We start from the raw sequence: 25,045 nt of genomic DNA, 5'->3' as shown, positions 1-25,045 counted from the left end.
GGCATCACAGATCACCCAGGTCAGTGCTTCCCAAACCTTGGTGGTTGAATATAGAGATTCCTGGTCCCCATCTGGGGGGATTCTCACTTGGTAGGTCTGGGTGGGGATGCTTCATGTGATTCTGTTGATCTGCAGGGCTTGGGAATCCTGGATGTGGCCCCATTGTCTTCTGGACACACCTCTGCTCTGACGGCGGCCCAGTGTCTCTTGTGTGGCCTGTAGGGCCCTCCTTGGCTTCCTTTCTCTACTCTTGCCCCTCGGGAGTCCATGCACAGTAGCTGGGGGAGGATTTAAAAATGTAAGCGGGATTGTGCTCTTCCCCTGTACTCTTAGCCCTCCTGTGTCTGTGGCCTGCTACCACACGTAAGTTCCAACGTCCTATAAAGGCCTGACATACTTTGGCCCTGGCTTCCTTTTCTGACCTCACGTCCCATTTTGCTTACCCCCTCTTACCTGCAGTCACACTGGCCTTCTTGCTCTTTCCCCCAAACCTCCTGGTGGTTCCTGCCCCAGGGCCTTTTCCCTGCCTTTCTGTTTATCTGGAATGCTTCTCCCAGATCTTTGCCTGCCCCTTGGCCTTCCTGCAGTCAGGCTTTTGCTCACACGTTAACCCCCTTGGAAAGGTCATTTCTAGCCACATGCCTCCCACTGCCTCTGCCCTCAATTCTATCCCATGACACTGTTTCATTTCTTTATAGCTAGTTACCAGTGTCTACGATGGTATTGTTTTTATTTTTTTCTGCTCCCCTCACTATAATGCAGATTCCAGGCAGACTCTGTATTGTTTACCGCTTTTTCCCACACCAGGAATATTATCTGGCATGAAAGGTACTAAATATTTGAAGACTGAGTGAATGCAAATATCCGCATAAGGATTTGTCCCAGATGAGGATTTGTCAGCCTCCACCTAAACCCCCTCAGGGACGATTCTGCACATGTCCAGGCAGCTCATTTGCATCGAGACAGCTCTGATTGTTATTGACACCACTCTGCCACAGTGGTGGCTGCCACTGGCCGGCATACTCTACCGCATGGATCGGGAGTTGGGGCGGTGGAGCCTGCGCTCGCCACCAGATCCTCTGTTGCCGCATCGTGTTGCCCGGCTGCCAGAGTGCGGTCAGCACGGCCTCAAGGTTGTGCCCCTTCCCCAGGCAGCCTCCCACAGTCCCCCGGCCAATAAGGAGCATCGAGGCCCAGCCTGGGCAACTCTGAAGGGCCGTCATAGTTCAGGGCTGCCTGTGGGGTCAGTCGAGGCTGCCCTGGGGCCTGTGTCATCGCAGTTCCACTGTCTTCTCTGCTCGGTCCTGCTGCCTTCTCCTTTTTCCAGGTGTCCGTCCCAAGAGCACCCCGCTTGCTAAACTCCTTCACAGTATCTGCTTCTCCGGGATCCCAACCTGTAGCAGTGGGCTTGTTGCCTAATCTTTCAGGTTCATTACACCCTCTCCAGACCAGGGGAAATAAAAGGTTCACCTTAATCGCCTGCTATATGGCAGGGGTCAGCGGAGGATTTCACTTAGCATGGGACGCTCATAGCCTCTGAGACCGTGACAGCACTGCTGTCCTTGGCTGGTCCGTGGAGGCAGGCCGCGGGGAATGGAGTGGAGGCTCCGCAGACCTCTCACAGGCTGCCACTCCAGCTTGGCCCTTGGATGGAGGTCATGGTGCGCTAACCTCTGGCTGACCGCCGTGCGGTGAGGTGTGCTGTGAGGAGCTGAAATGAAGTCAGGGGGATTGCGTTAAAAACCCACTCCAGAATTTTCAGTGTCTGTCTCCCCCTGGGTTTTACCCCAAAACTGAGTTGCAGGCTTTTATGATTTCATGGAGAGCAACTAAGAGTAGTCAACAGTTCCATGATCTTTGAGTGGTCAGGATCAGCCAGAGAGGTTAAGGAGAAGCTGGTTTCAGGAGAATAGCCCTCCCTGAGTTTGTTTCTACATTTAGACAAAGGTAAGGGGACATGTATTATGAAGCCTCTGCTGCTGCATTGGGTACTGAGGGTGCAAGCGTATTTGAAGACTCAGCTCAGTATCTGTCTGTCTGGGCTCTAGGAAGGGAGGCGAACACACACGCATCTAACTGGAAGAGCCTGCTGGATGCACACCCCGGCTAAGACACGGTGGCATCCCGGTTAGGAGGGGAAAATAAAGTGTGAGTAGATCTCACGCGATATTTGGGATATAATTACACTAAAAAACCATTTGTTTATCTGAAATTCACATTTAATTGAGTGTCCTGTATTTTATCTGGAGCCCTAATTAAAGGGCAAAGAGGCATGTCATGGGGGTAGCACAGAGGGACTAAGCAATTCATTGAGCATATGGGATCAGGATATAGTATAACTCAATACAAATATTGCATGAGATCTCATACCACTTACAGCTTCCTCTTTATCCTCTCAGAAATGCCTTGTACATCTGGAAGCATATATGTGTGCATATTCTTTATGCTTTATTTATCTGCTTACCTGCAAACTGGATCAAGGTCTGCACACTGTTTGCTACTTATTCTTTCTCCGACCGAGCAGTTTTCCTTGGACTTCTTTCCATAGTGGTACCCATGGAGGTCACATATTCTTTTAAAAAATGGTGTTTTATTTTTAATTTTGCTTTGGAGTGTCCTGCCACCAAAGTGAAGGCAGTTAGATATTCATAGGATGTAAGTTTGCATTTTTTATTTTTATTTTTTTTAATGTTTATTTATTTTGAGAGCGAGAAAGAGAGAATGAGCAGGGGAGGGGCAGAGAGAGAAGGAGAAAGAGAATCCCAAGCAGGCTCCGTGGTCACAATGGAGCCTGACACAGAGCTCGATCTCACGGACTGTGAGATCATGACCTGAGCCGAAATCAAGAGTTAGATGCTTAACTGACTGAGCCACTTAGGTGCCTCTTGGCATTTTTTACTTTTAACTGAAGTATAGTTCACATACAGTATTATTTTAGTTTCAGGTGTACAACATAGAGATTCTACAATTATATACAAAGTATGTAAGTTTTGAGATGACTTTGGGGGATACTGATTGACTTCAGAACTTGGGGTGAGTAAGCTGCTCTTCAGAATCTTCTTGGATGACACTCAGTTTGGAGATCTGAGTACTGTCCAATCAGGCTGTCCATAATGGAGTGAGCAAATACCATCAGCTGACCAACTGGAATCAATTTGAATTGCTGAATAATTTAAAAATATTTCAAAATACTTGAATTAACATAGTTCCCCCCCCCCCCCCCCCCCCCCCCCCCCCCCCCGCCGTAAGCTTCCTCCTACTCACAAATCTGAGAGCTGACACAATTCATCTCTTTTCTGATTGGAGGTTTTACTCTTTTCCCTTCCTTCCTCCTGTTCCTTTCCTCCAATATTGATCTATATCTCAGTCTACTTATTCCAGCTGGTTCATTTGTAGCATCTTATGATCTAGTTTCCAGACCTTTCAAATAAATTACTCATTTATATGAAGGAGCCATAATTGACTTTTCGGTTGAGAAACCCAATTCACCAAAGTGGCTCGGGAGAGACATAGTTCATTTTGCTCTATTATCAAATCAATGTTCAAATAATATTTTAGGATTATTTATTTTCCTCAATATGAGAAAAATGTCAAGATTTATTTCCCATGTTTCTTAAATGTCAGAGGAAATTGACCTGAGCTGGGGGAACTCTCAATGCCTGGTGTTTTACAGTTCTCAGCTGAAGGATTAAAAGACAAAGCACTTGGCACTGATTTTGAGTGTTGCCCTTGTGCTCAGTGGACTCAGGTTGTGGATTATGGACAAAGCTGGTTCTTGCTTCTCTGGGATTCACTAGACTAATTGGAGAGGTGACATTAGCAAGGATGTGGCCCGTGCGATTGGGGATGAACTAGGCAGGTATATGAAGGGAAATGGTTTCTGAGGTTTTATGATGGTAGGTGAGTCAAATTAGACCCGAGAAAAGCCTTTCTTTGGAATGTGGATGGGGATTGGTTGGCACCGTAGTGTGTGGGAAAGCAAGAACCGAGAAGGGGGTGCATAGGGCGGCTGGCATTAAGTAGGGGATACACGTGGAGATGGTTAGGCTTGGGTAAGAGGCAATTATTTAACTTTTAGTCAGCCCATCACATTCAACAAGCATTTGATGAGCACCTCAAAGTTGCAGGTGCTGTGCTAGGCCTGCGGATATAAACCCAAACAGGTAGGGTCCTTGCTTTTTAAGAAGTTCAGGGTCTGGTGGGTAAGACAAGTAAGAGGATGCTCTAACGAGGGGATGGGAGAGAGGGCTCAGCGAAGTCTCTCCAGACATGTGAGGTCTAAGCTGAGTCTGGATGGCCGGCTGGGAGGGGGTCAGGATGAGGAGGTGGGATTGATACAGTGTTGAATGGCAACATTAGTTAGGGTCAGAGCAGGAAGGACCTTGTATACTGCTGAGAGTTGGATTTTATCCTGTAGCCTTTGAGAAGTCATTGAAGGAGTTAAAGCAGGGGAGCCTCAGGGTGAAATATGCAACTGGGGGAATCCCTCTGACAGCAGGGTAGAGTGTGGATGGGAAAGGAGAAGGCTGGAGGCAAGGACACTGGCGAGGTGGTGGCAACCCCAGATACAGCAGTGTCTGTGGGGAGATGTGGTATGTGGCCAAGGTGGGTAGATGGGTGGTCAGTTTCACAGGACTTAGTAACTGACTGTTGGGTGTGGGGATGAGGGAGCGGGAGGTAAGGCTGTTGGTTGGAGTGCCACATGGACCTTGAAGTCACTTCTGACAGTTGAAGGCTCTGCAATGAAGCAAAGGCCATGACAGTAGCCTGTCTCCAGTGGATGAGATCTTGAGCAGGGTTGGTCAGCAGGTTGTGGAGGGAAAGAGACGAACTAACTTTTGAGATCTTCTTCAAAGAAGAAAAGCATTGCTTCCATTTGTGCTTTTCTTAGACTAAAATCATGTTGCAAAACACTCTAAAAATTAACACCGCAGTAACAGTAATGTACCTGCCTATTTTAGAACCCTACAGAACATTTTATTGTAAGAAACGATTTAGCCCATAATTGGTATGAAGTGTACACAGTTTTTTTCATTGCCGTCGTCCAAGATAGGAAGGTTCCTAAATATAATTTTGTTCTCCAGTACTGCTCCAGGGGGACGTCAATTCAGTCACCGTGATTAACAGTGATGATAACCATTCTTACCAAACGTCGATCCCCTGGAACTTCGAGGCGATCCAATTCAAGCCTATCTTGTGTACTTTCAAGTCTCCTTAGAGAGTTCTGAACCTTTGTGAAAGAACTGCCTAATTTAACCAAGGGCACTGTAGGAAAATTCCCGCTATCCACTCGTCAAAGATACTGCGTTAAGGCTGTGAGAGGTTTGACATCACAAGCAAGAGATCTGATGTGGGTTTGACAGGCAGAAACTGCCTTGTAGGAACATTAATACCTTGAGTGTTAAAATCTTTTCCTGGCATCCCCTACTGCAGTTTCTGACAGAGCGACATTCAGCCCTCCATCCGGTCTCTGAATTCACAGTGATTTCCATGTCAATATCTTCTCCTCCTGCAGCCTTTTGACGGCTGCAAAAGAGAGATGGATCTCAGGTTGTTGGTGTTAAATATTTTGAATTTTGATGAGATTTGAATTCATCAACGGGTGCTTTTGGTATTTGAGTGATTTCCACTAGTCACCAGACTTCGTACTGAGTGAGTGTCCCACCCTTTACCTTGGGCATGTATTTTATTTGTGACTTCCAGGACAAAGTTCGCAGGGTTTTCCATTGGTGGGGTTCATTAGATGGTTAAGAATATAAAGTTCCCCTTTGGCACCCAGATTATCTACGTTAGACACAGAAATATAGTCTTTTCCTTCTCCTAGAAGGGTATTGAGCCAACCAGAGTTGTAGAAAGTGACATAAATGTCACCATGGCCTGGGGTACCAAGCTTCTGGGTTTTCCTCTAAGATACATCTTTGGCTACAGGCAGTAAGGATTCTTTATTAATCCTTGGGTACCTGCTTTGATTAAAAGTGTAGATTTTTACATGAAATGTTTGTTCTTCTCTAGTATTTATTTTTGTATCTTCATTTGTGTTAAAAGTGCTCATTAGCTTATTAGAATAAGAGGAATATCTGTTCAGAAGTTCAGTTTGCTGAATGGTCAGATCTAAAAAGATATTCTCATTTCAAACACTGTCCAATTTTTTTTGGGTCTTTGTAGCCCATGCTGGTTCTCAAACCACTGTTGAGTTTCACCACCACCAGCTGGGGCATCACAGAAAATAAATATTGTCAGGTAAGCCCTGGCCTTCATCTTTTCATAGCATTGAATGGAATCTTCTGGAGGTCTTTGGATTTTTCCCCAAACCACAGCAGGTCCCTTTTCTTGGAAAAAGCTATGAAATAGCTTCTGAAATCCAGTAAGTTATTTTTTTATTGTGCTCAAACTCATGTGATGATACTGTGGTGAGTATTTTTTCTAGTTTCTTCTTCAAAGATAATTCCAGCTGTTGTTGAATGACTTTTTGGAACTGAGAAGCACCATCTTGAGACATGACTTTGCTAAGATCTTTCTGAGCTGTGCCTCAGTTTCCATAACTGGTTCCTGCTTTCTTACTCCCTGGGTTTTTAAATATTCTGTCTTCAGTCCATTTTCCCCCTAAGTAATTCCCTTAACCTGATTTTTTTTTAAGTTTATTTTTATTTATTTTGAGAGAAAGACAGAGAGCAAGCCTCGGGGAGGGGGCAGAGAGAGAGGGGTGGGGGGAGACAGAATCCCAAGCAGGCTACATGCTGCCAGCATAGAGCCCAGTGCAGGGCTCAACTCCACAGACTGCAAGATCATGACCTGAGCCAAAATCAAGAGCCAGACGCCCAGGTTGACTGAGCCACCCAGGTTGCCCCCTTACTCTGATTATTTTTAAGAATGACTTCAAGGTATTGGCAGCAACCTTACCTTGACATTGGGAAACAGTCTGGGTATAGAAAGGGCTAGAAACTGATAGCTTGGCAGGGTGCTGGGAATGAGGTAACCTGGAAGTCGTGACAGTCAGATGGCTTCTTAGATACCAGTAAGTCAGACATTTGTCGTTTTTGGTCAGAAGCCACTGTACAACTTAAGAGCAAAGAGTAGAGACAGTGTCAGCCAGGCTATGTCCATATTCTGCCATATAATTTTATAAGTAAAACTTAAAGGTCAAAGTACAAAGGTAGTGAGTTTCCCAGTGTACCAAGTAGATAGATAACATTGGGGAGTAGGTCTTACGAGCAGTAGCATCAGGCTTATCATATTAAGATAATGTCAGCATAGCACTTTACAAACTTTCACATTCACCAGAATCACTTAGGCCTCTCGTTGCAGTGCAGGTGTGTGGTGCAGCCCGAGAGCCCTCATTTCTGACAGGCTCCTGGGCTGCTAATGCTGCTTGTTCTTGGGCTGCATTTTGAGTCATGAGGGTATGAGCTGGGGCTCCTGTGTTTTTTGGGGTACAGAGCTCTTTGGGCAAGTAAGGAAAGCTGTGGGCCCTCGGAACAGTGAGCCTGCCACCTTCCCCCTCCCACGACCACATCCCAGTGCATATGATTTCAAGGTTGTGAACACTTTGAAACCCACCTAGCATCTTCAGATTTCAGAAGTGGCTAATAGATGCTCAGATGACGTAATGGTCCTTCAGTCAGTATCTTCTCTAGTATATTTTATAGTGTGGATATTCATTTAAAACTAGGAAGGTACTGCTGTGGTTACCTACGGTTAGAATAAATGATCACGTGGGAGGGCCCTTTAACTCGCGCTGCTCCAAGGGTGTAAGGCTCTGAGCCTTGGAATTGCTTTACCTGTGACGTCTAGCGAGAGTGGTGGGCATGGTGTGAATGGCATTTCTTCATGTTTTGTAAGTGAGCATTGACCAGTGGTATGAGCACCTGTCGTAGTCACTTCTAATCTTTGATCCCTGGATGATTTTGCGCTGCCAGCAGGTATTTGTTGATAAGAGTGGTTTTAAAGTGAAAGATCTGGACACATTAGGTTAGTGACTGAGAGCCGACCCACGTGCAGATGGAAGGGCTGGAGATGTGGCAGCCCGTGCGTTACTAAAACTAATTGTGTAGATCTCTTGCTGGCCACGACATGCTGTTGGTACTTACGTGCTATAAGAAAGGGGTAGTTTGGTGAAGTATTTGTTTTAAGACCACATGAGCACGGGGTGTCCCTGAGGCAGTTCTCACTTTTGGGTGAGATCTGGGCACCATGCGCATGGCAGGGATTTCATTTATTTGTCTGTCTTTTAAGCCATTGTTCTGTTTCATCCAGGCCTAGACTTCTTCAGACTGGCTGGAAAAGTTAAATCAGGCCGTAGGAGTCCATTGTAGTTCTTGAATGATGTTTACAACAGACTGTTTGGGTTTTATTATTCAGCCTGTTCATCCTAAGGTTGCCAGATGCCTTGTTCCTCCACCCCGGGATTATTTTTAAGTAAATACCAGATGCCATGTTATTTCACTTATAAATATTTCAATGTGTATCTCTTAAAGGTTGAGAGTTTAAAAAAAAAAGCATCACGGTACCATTATTAAACCTAAAACGGTAGTAATAATTCCTTAATATCAAATTTTTAATCAGTGTAAGCATTTCCCTACATATATTATAATTTCTAAAAATGCCTTTTCTGTTTGCACTGAAGTCCAATTGGTTGATAGGTCTTTAAAGTCTTTTTTTTTTTTTGTTAAATCTGTAGGTCCCCCTTCCATCTTTATGCTCCTTGCAATTTATTGTTCTTGTTCTTGAATAAGCTGGGTCCCTTATCTGCTCACCTGCCTAGAAGCTGGATTTTGCTGATTGCCTCCTTGGCATTGATGGATGGATTCCCCCTGCCCCCTGTGTTTCCTGGCAGATCACGGTCCATCAGGTCTTGGGCAGAGTCAGTCTTCCATGTGGGAGGGATAAGATTTCTGCAGAGGGGTGCTGGTGTTTCAGTTTGGATGCCCAGGGTGTCTGGTTGTCTCCTGGTGGTGGAGTCAACAGCCCATGATGGTCACTCTCTAAAGCCATGAGTTCACCAGAGTCACAAAGTGCTGACATTCTAATTCTTTTGTTTCTTCTTGATGTATTAGGTAGAATACCCTGAAAAGAGAAACTTTCCCAAACAACTCTTTGGTTACCATGGAGTGCAGATTGTTTGGGAAATGCAGGTGGGGCATCTGGGTAGCTCAGTCGATTGAGCATCAGACTCTGCTCAGGTCATAATCTCACGTTCCTGGATTCAAGCCTCACCTAGGGCTCTACACTGACAGTGTGGATCCTGCTTCTGATTCTCTCTCCCTCTCTCTGTCCCTCCCCTGTGTGCGTGAGCTCACATGCTCACACTCTCCCTCTTTCAAAAAGAATTAACATTTAAAAAAAAAATGATGGGGTGCCTGGGTAGCTCAGTCGGTTAAGCGTCTGACTTTGGCTCAGGTCATGATCTCACGGTTCGTGGGTTTGAGCCCCGCGTCAGGCTCTGTGCTGACAGCTCAGAACCTGGAGCCTGCTTCGGATTCTGTGTCTCCCTCTCTCTATGCCCTTCCCCTGCTCATGCTGTGTCTCTCTCTTTCTCTCAAAAATAGATAAACATCAAAAAAAAAAAAAAACTAAAAAAAAAAAAAGGAAATGCAGGGTAAGTGCTTGAATCTTCTCCTTTATTTACTAGTTTTTAAAATAATGAGGTGACTCTTTTGATTCTCCAAAGGGGACATTTGGTTTTTATCTTTTAATTATGAGCTCATAATTTATGCATATCTCACGCGTTTCAGTCTACTGCAGTTAATGTTCTTTCTGCCGCTGTGCTTTGTCGGCGGCCACTTATCAGGTTGACTCCTGAGTCCTTTTGCTGCGGCTCTTGTCTTGGTTATTTCTCACTGTGTAACACAACTTAGGAGCTCCAAACTCCTAAGCCCCCAAATTTAGGGGCTTAAAACAATATTTATTATCTCACTGTTTCTGTGAGTCAGGAGTCTGGGTGGGGTTTACCTGGGTCCTCTGATGGCTCAGGGTCTCAAGGCTGCAGTCCAGGGCCTTCCAGCCTGGCTGGGGGAGGGACACTTCCAGGCTCACCCAGGTGGCTGCTGGCAGGCCGCAATTCCTTGCCATGTGAGTCTCTCCCAAAGTCTTGCAGTGTGGCAGCTGGCTGTCCCCATTGTCAGGGCTCTGAGAGAGACACCCTCAGGAGAGCCAGCAAGTCAGAAATCAGAATCATTTTATAACCCAAACTAGGAAGTGACAGATCATCACTTTTGGGGTGGTAGTGTTCTAGTTATTAGAAGTGAGTTTCTAGGTCCAGCCCACTTGCTGGGGAGGGGATCGCACAGAGTCACAGATACCCGGAGGCAGGGACCACCAGGAACCATGTTAGAGGTTGCTTATGGACAACCTGGACAAACCAGTAACTTTTTTTTTTTTTAACGTTTATTTATTTTTGAGACAGAGAGAGACAGAGCATGAACGGGGGAGGGTCAGAGAGAGGGAGACACAGAATCTGAAACAGGCTCCAGGCTCTGAGCTGTCAGCACAGAGCCTGATGCGGGGCTCGAACTCACGGACCGCGAGATCATGACCTGAGCCGAAGTCGGCCGCTTAACCGACTGAGCCACCCAGGCGCCCCCAAACCAGTAACTTTTGATGTGACAGCATCCTGCTTTCTTGTGTGAGAAGATAGTTCAAATATTTGGATTGAGTCTTTCTCCAAAGAACCCTGACACTAAATGGAATTTAGAGGCTATAATTTGGGCATAAGATTCTAGGCCTTTTCAGAGGACAAAGCTAGGGAGTACTTTCTTTTTCTTTCTCAATTTCAGGTAAAGTTTATGCTAGCCCCATTCAGATTCAGGACGAGAGAGTTTTTTTTACTTAACCTCATCCATCTTATGTTTGTATCTCTTTTCATCTAGAAACCTTGGTTCTCAAGGCCACAGCCATAATTACTCCATTATCATCCCATAATACACAAACAGAAGTCTCCGAATGCTGACACTTACTTTACCATCAAATATATGATTACTGAAAATGCTTTAAGACTTCTTTATAGTTGTTTTTCTCTCCGGGCTATATCCCACTGCATTCTACAGTCAGATTCCAACATATAATGGAAATCATCTCACACTGTGCATGACACCTGGGTGGTTCAGTCAGTTAAGTGTCTCACTCTTGGTTTTGGCTCAGGTCATGATCTTGAGGCTAGTGAGTTTGGGCCCCACATTGGGCTCGGTGCTGACAGTGCAGAGCCTGCTTGGGATTCTCTCCCCCTCTCTCACTGCCCCTCCCCTTCCTGTGTTCTCTCTGAAAAATAAATAAACTTAAAAAAAAGGCAAAAACCTCTTTGACTTCGGCCGCACCAACTTCTTACTCAGCATGTCTCTGGAGGCAAGGGAAGTCAAAGCAAAAATGAACTATTGGGACCTCATCAAAATACAAAGCTTTTGCACAGCGAAGAAAACAATCAGCAAGACTAAAAGGCAACTGACGGAATGGGAGAAGATATCTGCAAACGACATATCAGATAAAGGGTTAGTATCCAAAATAAATAGAGAATTTATCAAACTTAACACCCCAAAAACAAATAATCCAGTGAAGAAATGGGCAAAAGACATGAATAGACACTTCTCCAAAGAAGACATCCAGATGACCAACCGATACATGAAAAATGCTCAACATCTCTCATCATCAGGGAAACACAAATCAAAACCACCATGAGATACCACCTCACACCTGTCAGAATGGCTAACATTAACTACTCAGGCAACCACAGATGTTAGCAAGGATACAGAGAAAGGAGTACCCTTTTGCATTATTGGTGGGAATGCAAACTGGTGCAGCCACTCTGGAAAACTGTATGGAGGTTCCTCAAAAAATTAAAAATAGAACTACCCTACAACCCAGCAATTGCACTACTTGGTATTTATCCAAGGGATACAGGTGTGCTGTTTCGAAGGGGCACATGCACCCAATGTTTATAGCAGCACTATCAACACTAGCTAAAGTATGGAAAGAGCCCAAATGTCCATCAATGGATGAATGGATAAAGAAGATGTGGCACATATATGCAATGGAGTATTACTCAGCAATCAAAAAGAATGAAATCTTGCCATTTGCAACTATGTGGATGGAACTACAGTGTATTATGCTAAGTGAAATTAGAGAAAGACAAACATCATATCACTTCACTCATATGAGGACTTTAAGATACAAAACAGATGAACTTAAGGGAAGGGAAGCAAAAATAATATAAAAACACAAGGGGGACAAAATATAAGAGACTCCTAAATATAAAGAACAAACAGAGGGTTGCTGGAGGGGTTGTGGGAGGGGGGATGGCTAAATGGGTAAGGGGCATTAAGGAATCTACTCCTGAAATCATTGTTGCACCATATGCTAACTAACTTGGATGTAAATTAAAAAATAATAAGTTATTAATTAAAAATAAATTGTTAATTAAAATAAATTATTAATTAAAATTAATGAAAATTATTAATTAAAAATAATAAATTATTAATTAAATGTCACACTGTGGTATGCCAGTTCACTTGCTTCAGCTTACTTTTATGTTTTAGGTCACTTTATTTTTATTTTTTATTTTGAGAGAGAGAGAGAGAGAGAGAGAGAGAGCGCGCATGCACATGTGGAAGGGGTAGAGAAAGAAGGAGAGAGAGAATCCAAAGCAGGCTCTATCCTGTCAGCTCAGAGCCTGATGCAGGGCTCAATCCCATGAGATCATGACCTGAGCTGAAATCAAGAGTCAGATGTTCAACTGACTGAGCCACCCAGGCACCCCTTTTATTTTTATTTTAATTTAATTTTGTTTTTTGATATGGAACACATGACCTGGACTTCAACTGCACTAAAACACTGATCTGTTTTAGGTCATTAAAAAATAATCTTGTTTTATTTTCTTGTAATTCTAGCATCCTAGGTATACTTTTCTCCACTTTGCATTCCCCTCTTAACAATACATCCTGGCTCCCATTCCCTAACAGTTGATAGAGACCTTCCTCATTCCTTTTTCAGTAACCGACCACTCCGTTGTGTAGATACATGGTTATTTATTCTCCAGAACTGTTCTCAGGAGTCCTGTGGACTTCCAGTTCTGCTGTTTTCCAGGCACTGCAGTTTCTGAATGTATATGGAAAGAAGGTGGGAGGAGGTGGCAGTGCCCTGGCTGCTTCTAGAAGCAGCACCTGTTTGCGACCATTCATACCAGTTTTCTACTTGGTTCTCCTCTTGGGTGGAGGGGAGAAGGTGTCTTTTATAACCAGGTAGGTGGGGCTGCTTTTTTCATGAGTCACACAGCCCTCCATGGTTTCTGTCATTTAATTTACACTCCTCTTGGCTGGCAGTTAGAGATTCTTCCAGGTTTTGAGAACACATTATTTGTCAGTCTTAAGTTTTTTGATGGTGGCATCTGTTTTGTGTGTCTTTGTGTTTGTATTAGTAAAGATTTGGGAGGAGTGGTGTCACAGATTGTGCTTCAGATGCCATTTAAAAACAAACCCCCATATGTAAAAAGTAAATAAAACAAATGTTTTAAAAACAATCTTTTCTCTCCTAACTAGTACTGAATTTGTGTTGCAGGGAAAAGGACTTGGAAGCCAAATTCATTATTCAAATGGAGAAAAGCAAAACAACAATCACAAACTTAAAGGCAAGTAGCAACCTGGCCACGCTCCACGAGCCTCCATGTTTGTTTTATTGTCAAAATGATTTCTGGGTAAATAAAACACATCTGCCATTTCCTTACCCCTCCTTCTCAGTTCAGCTAGCCACGTCAACTTGTACTTGTCTAGGGCTCAGTCATGAAGTGAAGGGCTATGTTTTATCTCTTCTCCCGCCCCCTAGTTTTATTTGATCTCAAAACCTTCAAGCTATAGCCTTGGTGTGCAAACTCACAGATTTAGCCCCGACTACACAATGTTATCCTGTATCCTGTGCTAGATTCTTAGCCTGGCATCTAGCTGCATTTTGTGAATCATTAAGTAACTGTTGGCCCTAGATTTGTTTCCATTCTTATTTATTTATTTATTTATTTATTTATTTATTTATTTATTTATTTTGAGAGAGAGAGAACACGAGCAGGGGAGGTGCAGAGAGAGAGGGAGAGAGAGACAATCCCAAGCAGGCTCTGCACTGTCAGCGTGGAGCCTGCCATGGGGCTCGAACTCACAAACTATGAGATCATGACCTGAACCAAAACCAAGAGTTGGATATGACCAACTGACCCACCCAGGTGCCTCTCTTTCAATTCTTAATGAAAATAATCATGTTTTTAAACTTGGCAAGGGGAAATTACATTATTATTAAAAATTCAGGGAACGAAAGATTTAAAAAAATGGATTTTTTTTTTTTTTTTTTTTTTTTTTTTCTGGAAAAGACATTCGAGGCACATCTGGGTGGGTCAGTTGGTTAAGCGTCCCAACTTTGGCTCAGGTCATGATCTCACGGTGCATGGGTTTGAGCCCCGCATTGGGCTCTGTGCTGACAGCTCAGAGCCTGGAGCCTGCTTTGGACTCTGTGTCTCCCTCTCTCTGCCCTACCCCTGCTCACACTCTGTCTCTGTCTCTCAAAAATAAATAAACATTAAAAAAAAAAAAGTTTTGAAAAAGTTGGAAAAACCCAGAATTTTCTAGCATGGCACATTTCTTCCTTTTGCACTTAAAATATCCTATTCTTTCCTTTGGTCAGTGAATTTGTTACAAATTGTGAATACTTTTCACTTGGTGGGAGATATGAGTGTAAAATTAATAATAGTAAATCATATGCTTGGTGGACTCTGCCCCTTTGTCCTCCCAAATTTGTCATTAACTTACAGGTTGGGGTTTCGGAGGCCTGCTGCTCCATGGCCAAGTGCAGATCAATCTCTAGTTGGATTTCTGTTAATTTATGGCTCAAGGGACTAGATACTTTGGAATCTCAAAGTAGTCTACTTGATCTCCAGTGATAGAAGCTGGGGAATGCTCCTCTCTTCCAATTGGGCCATGCTCTAGATAATTTGATAGGCTTTCTTTGAGGCTCTGTGTCCCTTTGCCCCAGGCATTCTCCAGTGGAATGTCTTTCTTTCTCCTCTGAGCACAATCCTGGTACCTTCTAGCTCTGTCTGGCCCCACCTGGCTTGCCCTCCTTTGACCTCCCACATCTACTTGTATTTCTGCCTGTCATCACTTGACCATCACCTCCTGTTAGTTACCTTTGCTTTGCTTTGCTTCATGTATCTGTCTGCTCACCATGCTTTGGTACAAGTTTAATCTTTAAAAAATTATATTTACTGGAACAGAGCAAAGAGACCCTTGGCTTTGGTTGCTTCTCTTCTTTGTGCATTATGGAATCTATTTTCCTTGATTGTTCTGGTGCCTTTTGAGTTTTACAAACATTTTCTCGTCCTATTTAACAAAACAGATGTCCAGATTTTTAACATTTTAATAAGAACCGTAGAAATTGTGTATTTATAGAGTCTGAATTATATTGGAAAATATGATGCTCATTAAATTTTTTCAGCATGTGTCCAGGGAACTGTGTAAAGCACTGGTGGCTTATGATGATTTTTAAACATGGTTTTTGGCTCAATTTAGGTATATAGCAAGGTAGACAAGATACATGCAAATATCTGCAGTAAACTCAGAATATGTCCTGGGAGAATCTAGCCTCTTGGAGGTGGGAGCAATTACTTCTGGTTGTAGTGCCCAAGGGAAGCTTCATGGGAGAGGAAGCATCCCACCTGGAGTTTACAGTGGGGCCACAAAGCTGCACAACTCTAGGGGGCTCTAGTCACATCACCATCTATGTGAATGGCACCCCTTGGAGTTCTGTAGACCCTGACTCTGTTGGTTTTGGTTGGAGGGAACAGTAAAAAGAATCGAAGCCAGGAAAGAAATAAGAGTCTGGCCAGAGTGTTGGCCTCATATAAGATAATCATAATAAGAAGTCCAGAAAAGAAGCCTTGGGTCATATCATAGCCTGGATTGCTGGGAGGAATTTAGGATCTTTCTCTCTCTCTCTCTCTCTCTCTCTCCCCCCCACCTCATCCTTCCCCTCCCCTCCCTTCCTTCCAACCTTACCCCCTCCTACCCTCTCTCTCTCCCTATGTATTTAGGAGGGTGTTCAGAAGGAATTAAATGCTTTTTTAGTCAAGTGATCATTATACATTTTTAAGGGATTTTTCTTTTTCTTGAATTGGATAGATCATTTAGCTAGCAGTGCTCTTTACATTATTATCACAATCCTGTCTAGATACCAGAAGGAGGGACTGGGGACTCAGGAAGAGAACGGACGAAGACCTTCACCTATGACTTCTCTTTTTATTCTGCTGATACGAAAAGTCCAGATTATGTCTCACAAGAGATGGTATGATATTTTCATAATCTTTATTTTGATTTATTTCCATATTGAGGAAAAAAAACGCCCATCCTAAAACTCTATAAAACATCTTGCTGATTTTTTTCTCAATATAATTTATGTAAAATCTACCTCTGCTAACTTAGCTTTGTTGCATAGCACCATTAAGCCTGAGAAGAATTCAGTCCCCAAAAAGTTGATTTTGTTTTTCACTTCTAAGCATGATGATCATAACTTCCCCCCACCCTCCCACCCCCAAACTTGGAAAGGACTACCGTTTTGAAGGAGCTGTGCAAATAAAGCATTTGGGGAGTGCCGTTTGTATATTGCTAAGCCCAGCAAATAAGCCGCTCAGCTCTGAGTCCTGCTGTGATGCAGGGCTCTGGAAGTTAGATTTCAGACCAAAGCCCCACTTCCTGTGGACCATTTTAGGATTCTCGAAAGAAGGGTTCTAGAAGGAATGGGCATTTTGTTCAGAATTTTTCTAGAATCTAGATAGCTGTAATATGTCCAAGAAACCGGTGCTATAGGGTTTTATGGTCTAAAATGTGGATGTGACATGGCATAGAAGAACAGACTCGGAGATCCTCCCAGGAGACCATCACATATTGATGTTGCATGTGAGCAGACTAAGGGGATTTCCCTGGGTGGGACCAGTTGGGTGTTTAAACAGAGCAGAGCTCTGGGGAAGCATCGGTACAAGGGGAGGAATATGGGCTTCTTCCTGGCTTCTTAACAGCTTCTTCAAATATAGTGCTTTAGGACTGCATATGTTACAACTAAGATAAGAATTCCTGTCTTGCCTACCCTGGGTTATAATCCATGCGGTGGCATCTTAAAGTGGTATTATTGTCTAGTTGCTTGCAACTTCGTGTGTCCATGTTCCAGAACCACTGCATTGACTAGAGCATGTTAAAAATGCAAAATCTGTACCAATTCCAGACCCCACTGAGCCAAACTGCATTTTTTAGCAGATTTGCACACCTCGACATTGGAGAACTTAGCATTGGTTAAGCACATGGTTTGTGGAAGAAGTCGGCTTACAGAGGCAATGTAAATGTTGGAGTTAAGATAGACAACTTAGAGAAATTATTCAAAGGAGAAGATTGGAGTGTTTGTATCCAGAATGTGTGGGTTCAGCATCAGGGCAAAAATTGAAAGGATGACAGCAATAAGATTGAGAGCCATAAAGAACGATTAGCTACCTGGGATGAAAGAGGGGCCAGGAACTAATGTTGCTTGAGTTTGTGTTGGTGTCTGAAACTCTGCTTCGCACTCATGTACTTGTCTCACTTCATTCTCAGAAGGCCAGGTTTCACTTCAGCTCCGTTTTTCTTTGTCGAAGAGACTCTGAGCTTAAATAATGTGCTCAAGTCCATACACCTAATGGACTTAATAGTAGCTGAGATGAGATCCTGGGGCTGATGTGTAGGGCAGGGGAGATGCCACTGGAGGGTCTTCAGGGCATAAGGTTGGTTTGTTCTAAATGATAGATGAATAGGGCAGCCTTATTGATGAGTAAATGAGTGAGGAGTGTTAAAGAACAAAATTCAACCGAGTAAATTTGAAAATCAAATTGGCTTTATTCATCGATTCATGAATCCTGCAGCATCCCATTCAGCAAGTAGAAAGGAGCTTTGAAGAGCTGTACTAGATGGGAGGATTTTATAGGCAGAAACAGGGTGGGACAAGTAGCACAAGAAAAGATTGTTTCAGGCAAGGTCATCTTCCCTTAGGCAGAAGAGTAGAGGGTGTTGTTTAGGTGGATCACCTCATCTTCCTCTGGGGGATGGAGAGGGCCCATGTGGGAGATGACCTCATTGGTGCTGATCAGAAAATTCCTGACCGACCAGTTGAGACTGCATATCTGGGGGAGGTTGAAACTGCAGTTAGGTTAGGTATTGAACCCCAGTTTTGTGACTTGGCCTAGCATAAGTGACTCCATTTTGGGCCTGTGGTTTTCTGTTTAACAGCAGCGCAGATAACTTTGCTGTTGAGGTAACTGGATTGGCCAACATTGGCAGCTAGGAGTCTGGTGAGGAATAGAATGTTATAGATATTGGAATCCAGATTTGGGCTTTAATACAGGAATAAAAATGAAGTGGCTGGTGTGAGGGAATTTGTTCAGGGAAAAGCCAATTCATTCCACAGTCTTCAGAATGTCCTCAAGAGATGATGGATGAAGAGCCAGGAAGGTTTCCATGTCTAACTTACACAGCAAACGGTTGGATTTTCCTCCTTATTTAACCTGAATTTGAGGCCTTTTGGGGACAGAGGGCTGTGGTGAGGGAAAGTCCATGGGGGGAGGAGCAGAGCAGTGTGTGACAGCAGGACCTGGCACACTGGAGATGCTCGGTAAACATTTGCTGACTGACAGAAGTCGTTTACAGATGGTGGTTAATTTATGGGAACAGATGACATTTCCTGGTTCTACAAGAGTCAAGATCAGGGAAAGAGTAACAAGTTTAGCTCTTTTGGAAGTTAAAAATAAATGCTCAGAGTTTAAGAATAGTTTTAGTTTGTGCAAAGCTTCTGATAGGGATAATTTCCATGCTTCGAGTGATGGGTAGCGTCTCTTCTCAGGTGTTTTGCGTTTTTCGACTATATAAATAACCTGAGATTGTTCTACTAAATTACAAAACTAAAAAAGCGTGGTGATGTATTAGTAAATACAGTACTACTTTCTAGCAGAAGCACATGTTAATAAAATCAGCATAGATACAGGAAAATACCTATTTTTTTGAAACTCTTTTAAAGAGAAGGGTAATCTTCCCTCACCCCTAATGTTAAAAATAGCTTCAATTTTGATTACTGATTAAAGTTTTCATGCTGTCATCTCTGGCCCAGGATTTGAGCTGTCAGGTTGTAGCCCTGCATAAACGGGAAGATGCAAGCTTAGCATGATGTTGGTCTTCTCTTCCTCCTCCTTTTTATCCTTCTCATCTGGATAGAGGGGCATCTTGAGGAAATATATCATGGCTATTACTAGAGTTCAACCTAAGTTTCCCTTACTGTTAAATAGCAAGTAAGATGACCAGTAATATTTCTTCCTTACAAATTAATTTTAGATTTGGAAAAAAAAAATCATTGGACAATTCAAGTCTGTATTCACATAAATTAAAGACCATTAAATAAGGTCTGATTTTTTTAATGGTTCTTCAAAACTCCAAAGGGAGGCTTTGATCTCCTTGATTCAACCCTGGAGAAACTTGAAACTTAAAATCTCCCAGTTGACAAGCTGAATGGGTGAGTCTTTTGTTTTAACAGTGCCCTCTTGTGGGCAGTTCCCCTCAGTTGAGGCCCTGGGATGCCTTGGATCGCTCTGGAAATCCACTTGAAAATCTGTGCTCAGATATACAGCTATTTGGGTCACCTGGCCAGGTGAAGCTCTCAGCCGGATTTTGATGCCAGTCACCAGTGCCAGTCGAGGAGGGGAGAGCTCGGTCTCACAATGCAGCCACTCCCTCTCCACTTTGGTTTGATATTGATGCTAAACAGGTCCTTCCTGGGAGCTGCACTGGGGTAGCCTGTTTTCCTTGCCAAGAACCCCAAAGATGTGGACAGTGTCCCACTGCTTCTCTGGGTCCTGGGACAACTTTGGGTGGGTTACTTGAAGCTGAGACTGAGCCCGGCCTGGGTCTCGGTGCATCCAGACCTGCGTATTCTAGGCCTGTTTTGCAGTCATGTTCACCAGCACCAGGACCCTCCTCCTCCTGTTCCAGGCCCCCAGATCTGTTGGAGAAATCCAGCTGAGTTGGCTTTCTGGAGAAATAGGTAATAGTAAAATGGTGTGTGGGATTTTTTTATAAACATTTTTTATTTTTAATGTTTATTTCTGAGACAGAGAGAGTGCAGGAGAGTGTGAGCAAGGGAGGGGCACAGAGGGAGGGAGACAGAAGATCCAAAGCAGGCTCCATGCTGACCTCAGAGAGCCCTATGCGAGGTTTGAACTCACCAAATGTGAGATCATGACGTAGCCAAAATCTGACACTTAACCGACTGAGCCACATAGGCAGCCTGGTGGGTGGGATTTTTAATCCTGGGAAAGAATTTTATTTTGAAAACGTTGGGGTTTCGTTTAAATATATTTTCAACGAGTTTGTTTTAGCCTCAGACAATGGTATTACAGAAGATCCTTTTTTTATTCTTTGAGAACTTTATGGAAGGCTGTACTTCCTATCCAGTGGCACCCCATGATAGGGTAAAAATGATGTATGATTTTTATTTTTTGCTTAATCAAAGAGAATTGAAGAAATATTTAGAGTTTTTCCTCATGTTCCATATACCATGGTGAAAACTGATTTTAGACAGGTGGTCTGGAGCCCTGAGCCTCCCTGGGATTCCTGGCTTCTGCCTCTTCATGGTTTGTGGGAGGAGGTCCTTTCAGGGAGGACTGGGGCCTCATGCTTGATGTTGAGGGTGTGGGAAGAGGACACTGAAGGGTTTAGCACAGGCTTTGGGGTCAGAAATACCCAGGTGCAAATCCCATCTCTGCCACTCACTGTGTATGTTCACTCATCTCACTTCTCCCCCTGAGAAATGGATCTAAGTGATGCTTACTCACCCTGTAGAATTTTATGAGGACCAATATGCGAACTCCTTGTGACCTGCTATTACCATTGAGAGTTGAATAAGTCATCAGAATTTGAGAATAGGACTAGAAAATATCCACTCTTAGAGCTGAAATGGATACAAATTAACAGTATGAATGAGACTGGTCATTTTGGAAGTGACTCAATTGAAATGATAGTTTGGAAATCTTTGACCGAGAAACTGAGGAAAAAAAGCAAGATGGCGGCCAGATGGTACCTGAAGAAAGCTGAAGTCCGGTTGACTGTGTTTATATTTTGTCCTTGGATGATAAGCTGTGTTAGTAGCAGGGATAGTTTATGTGGAGCTGAGGTTGAGGGGCCTAGTGTTTATCAGCCTTGTCTAAGGATGGGTGTTCTGGCTGCAGGGCTTAGAACCCCGAAGGGGAGATGATGGGTCTCAAGTTCAGCTGATTCAGCGTCACTCACACAGACTAAACATTCCTGAGGGGTTAATGAGGCTCCCACCTTGGACTGTGGTGATGCCACAAAACAGTGCCTCACTTTTTCCTGGCTCTAAGAACCCGATCATGCTTCCTCTCTGACAGGGGAAAGGGGCAACGTGAAGGCTTGTGGGGTTTGGGCAGCTTTGGTTGGTCCCCTTCCCAACTGGGTGTACTCAGGATGGCCACACATGTCGATTGGGCTCACTGACATCAGTTGTCTGGGCGAAGTATTTGTCCTTCATCCTGTTTCATTTCCCAGAGTGTCCCACTGCAGCTGAGTGGTGCATCAGACACGGTCTCAGGCCAGTGTAGGCACAACCCCAGACCCCACACAGCTCCTGTCCCTGCCTTCTCCATCCGAGGCCAATATTCAAATAGGAGAAAGCATCTGGACTCTAACTCAGGGGAGCCCGGCCTTCCCAGCCTCATTCACACCCACCCATCACTCAACCTTCTGAGACTTATTTTGATGAATAGCCGGACTCTTCAAATGACAGTATTGATTTGGCATGCTTTGGGCAATAACTTCTGGCTGCAGTGATTTTTAGGTTTTGAATATTTAGCTTCTGGAAGCTCTGATAGAATGCATAACTTTGTAAGTTTATTTAATTCTGAAATGGTAAATCATCATGCTTTAAAAGCATCTTTGCTTCTTAGACATGACTGTCATTTTGCCTTGTTTACATTCAGGAATTTTTTGTTAAGTAGGAAAAAGGATGGGGTTGCTCTTTTCTTCCTTAAAAAGTTTCCTTTTGATTAAAAACTGAGGTACATACATACTCTGTTGTTAATAGTTGTGCGATGATTTTATTTATGTGGTGTAATACTTGCAAGACTAAAGTAGCATTCAAGAATATTTGTCAACATTAAAGGGGTTCTTATTAAAATCTATGGTAATTGTGTCTTTTGTGTTTTTTTTTTTCCTGCTTTCAGGTTTTCAACACCCTCGGCACAGATGTCGTGAAGTCTGCATTTGAAGGTTATAATGCTTGTGTCTTTGCATATGGGCAAACTGGATCAGGAAAGTCATACACTATGATGGGAAATTCTGTACGTTGTTTTACACTGTGGGAAGAAAATTTCTTATTATCTCTCTTTGGACTGATAGAATTATCTCTTTTATCTACTTGGTCTGTACTAACTTGCTTTTAATGTTCTGATCATTCTTTAGCAATAAGATAAAACTCAGTAATAAGTTGGACTAAATTTCCTTTGAGAGATTTTAAATTAGAAATAGTTTTAAGTTTATAAGCATGAATAATGGATGCAAGTCTCAGTTCATTTTCCGTTTTTAAAGGCTTTATAATCTTATCAAAAAAGTATGCTGGGCCCACAAGTAATTTATTCTTCTTTTCTGCCAACACAACAGTTTGAATAAAATTACTGAACTCTGTTCTTTTTAAAATTATTCAAAACATATTTTCCCCAAGAAAAATGTAAAAAAAAAAAGAAAATCTAACTCTCTGGTGGGAAGGTACTACATAACTCCAGCATATACATCAAAAGAGAATTATGTAGTTTGTATGGAGTCTATGTAATTACGGAGTATATAGAGTTTAGTAGTTATGCTGTATAAACTAACAGACATTAAAGTTATACTTACCCCAAAATATGGAAAAGTAAAAGCTATACATTATTGCAGGAACTTTATCTCGTTCTGTGTTTTCTCCAGATCTAGGTAGTATTTGTGTGTTCTACTTATGTCCCAGTAAAAACTCTCTTCACTGCCTGTCAGACCTGTGGCCAGTTCTAGATGTGGAGGTGCGAGCAGAGGGTCACAGGGCTTTCTGCTGGCAGGCACATGGTGTCTTTAGTGCTGCAAGTTTGGTGGCTCATGGAAGGTAGTGGTAGTGCGTTCCTGGAGGAGGGTGGGTCTTTCCAGATGAAAGTATTTGAGTGCCTGTGACCTGGCTTCTTAAATTCAGCCTTTTCCTTTACGGAAGTAGATGGATGCTGTCTTGTGAATCCTCAATGCTGAACAGAATGGAAGAATAAATAGGAGAGTAAACAGTTAGGGTCAGGAGTTTCACATTTCCTTTTATCATTACTTCTCCCTTCCGAGTTTCCCACTGTGCCTTTACAAAAAAAAAAAAGAAAAGAAAAAACCTCTAAAAAAAATGAAATTTACATGTTGATTTGTTAGTAGCTATTTTACTTAAGTTAAACATTCATAAAGTACTCCTAAATTACACCTGTTTTACTCTGACCTTTCGGTTGAGTAACTGTTTGGGTCTTCCTTTTTATTTTCTTTTTTAAAGGAAGAACAAAAAATATGGTGAAAAGCCCAGTTTTCCTTGATAAGAATTGGTACCAACTTAATGGTATAAGGGAAAAAAATCTCTTAAAGCTGTAAAGATAATTCTTTTCTTTTTTTTAAAAAATTATTTTTAATGTTTATTTTTGAGAGAGAGACAGAGCATGGGCAGGGAAGGGGCAGAGAGAGAGGGAGATACAGAATCCGAAGCAGGCTCCAGGCTCTGAGCAGTCAGCACAGAGCCTGATGTGGGGCTCGAACTCACGAACCCACAAACCGTGAGATCATGACCTGAGCTGAAGTCGGATGATCAACTGAGCCATCCAGGCGCCCCACTAATTCTTTTATTTTTTTGCTGGGGTTGGGGGAATGTTGGGTGAAGGTAGAGAGGGTCTTTGGAGGGAAACACTGAAGCCCTAAGTTTTGGTTTCCTGGCAAGAATACTTGGCTTCATCTTTAGCATCGTTCTGAGGTTTGTCGCTTGTTAATGCTGGCTGAAACATGAATATTCCTGAAGATGCCCACATTGTATAAGTAATATGATGTTATTAAAATCTGTCTAGGAAGGCCAGTGTAGGGATTAGTGCATCAAAGGAGGGACACACTACATGTTTTAATGTGGTCCTGTCACCTAAATTTTAAGACTTATCAGCTACTTTGAGTGCTTACGAAGATTTCATTGGTATTTTTCTTTTCTGTCCAGCATATATTTCACCTTCTTTGGTCATTTGACCTTATGAGCTTTTCCACATTTATTCTACAGCTGTAGACCATCTTGTTTAAAAGTTAAGGAATAGATCTGTTTTCAAGCCAGGATTCAACTGATTAACAGCTGATAGCTGTACATTACCCTAGACCCAGCATGTAGAAGCTAGAAAGCTTCATCCTTTCATTTCAGAGGATGGGAAGCAGTCCCGAGGGGGTAGATGGTGTGTCAGGGGCCTGCAGTGGTAGGCCTGGGGTTGACATGCAGGCCCCTTGAGTCTGAATCCATTCTGGCAAATTGCAGATTCAGCCATCAGTTGCTTTTATTTCAAGTGACAGCTGTGACATTCCTCTTCTACTGCAGGGCGATTCTGGCTTAATACCTCGGATTTGTGAAGGGCTCTTCAGTCAAATAAATGAAACCACCAGATGGGATGAAGCATCTTTTCGAACTGAAGTCAGGTAGGGCCCGTGGCCTGAGTAACTGAATGTGTGAGCTTGGTTGTAGCTTCTCTCTAGGCTCGAGCACTAGATAAAAGATAAGGCCTGCGGATTCCTGAAGGGAGAGGCTGCCTTTTCCCCTCCCGTACTATCGGAGCTGGAAGTAAAGCTTAAAACACGTCTGTTTTCAGTGACTTTCTTGGGTGCAATTTGGATTAGGATTTGGGAGGCTGGCAAAAAAAAAAAAAAAAAAAAAAAAAAAAAAAAAAAAATCCCTCTAAGTCAGAAACTGTAACCTAGGATGTTTATCTGAA

General features: G+C 43.0%; 1 protein-coding gene across 7 annotated transcripts in view; it reads left to right on the top strand.

The window, feature by feature from the left end:
* The window catches only part of KIF16B (kinesin family member 16B), a 289,874-nt gene that overhangs the window by 25,074 nt on the left and 239,755 nt on the right, over positions 1-25,045 (top strand). For all 7 annotated transcript variants that reach the window (XM_047067541.1, XM_047067539.1, XM_047067538.1 and 4 more), the window contains exons 2-5: positions 13,543-13,612; positions 16,192-16,305; positions 22,265-22,381; positions 24,655-24,752. In XM_047067541.1, coding sequence (XP_046923497.1) covers positions 13,543-13,612; positions 16,192-16,305; positions 22,265-22,381; positions 24,655-24,752 — 399 coding nt within the window. The remainder of the gene's footprint in view (positions 1-13,542; positions 13,613-16,191; positions 16,306-22,264; positions 22,382-24,654; positions 24,753-25,045) is intronic.

Source organism: Lynx rufus, unplaced genomic scaffold (assembly GCF_022079265.1).
Source record: "Lynx rufus isolate CCGP_SWC_20201006 ecotype Redwood Valley unplaced genomic scaffold, mLynRuf1.p SCAF_8, whole genome shotgun sequence".
Lineage (NCBI taxonomy): Eukaryota > Metazoa > Chordata > Mammalia > Carnivora > Felidae > Lynx > Lynx rufus.
Note: the sequence above shows the minus strand (reverse complement) of the source record. Positions and strands in the feature narration are given on the sequence as shown.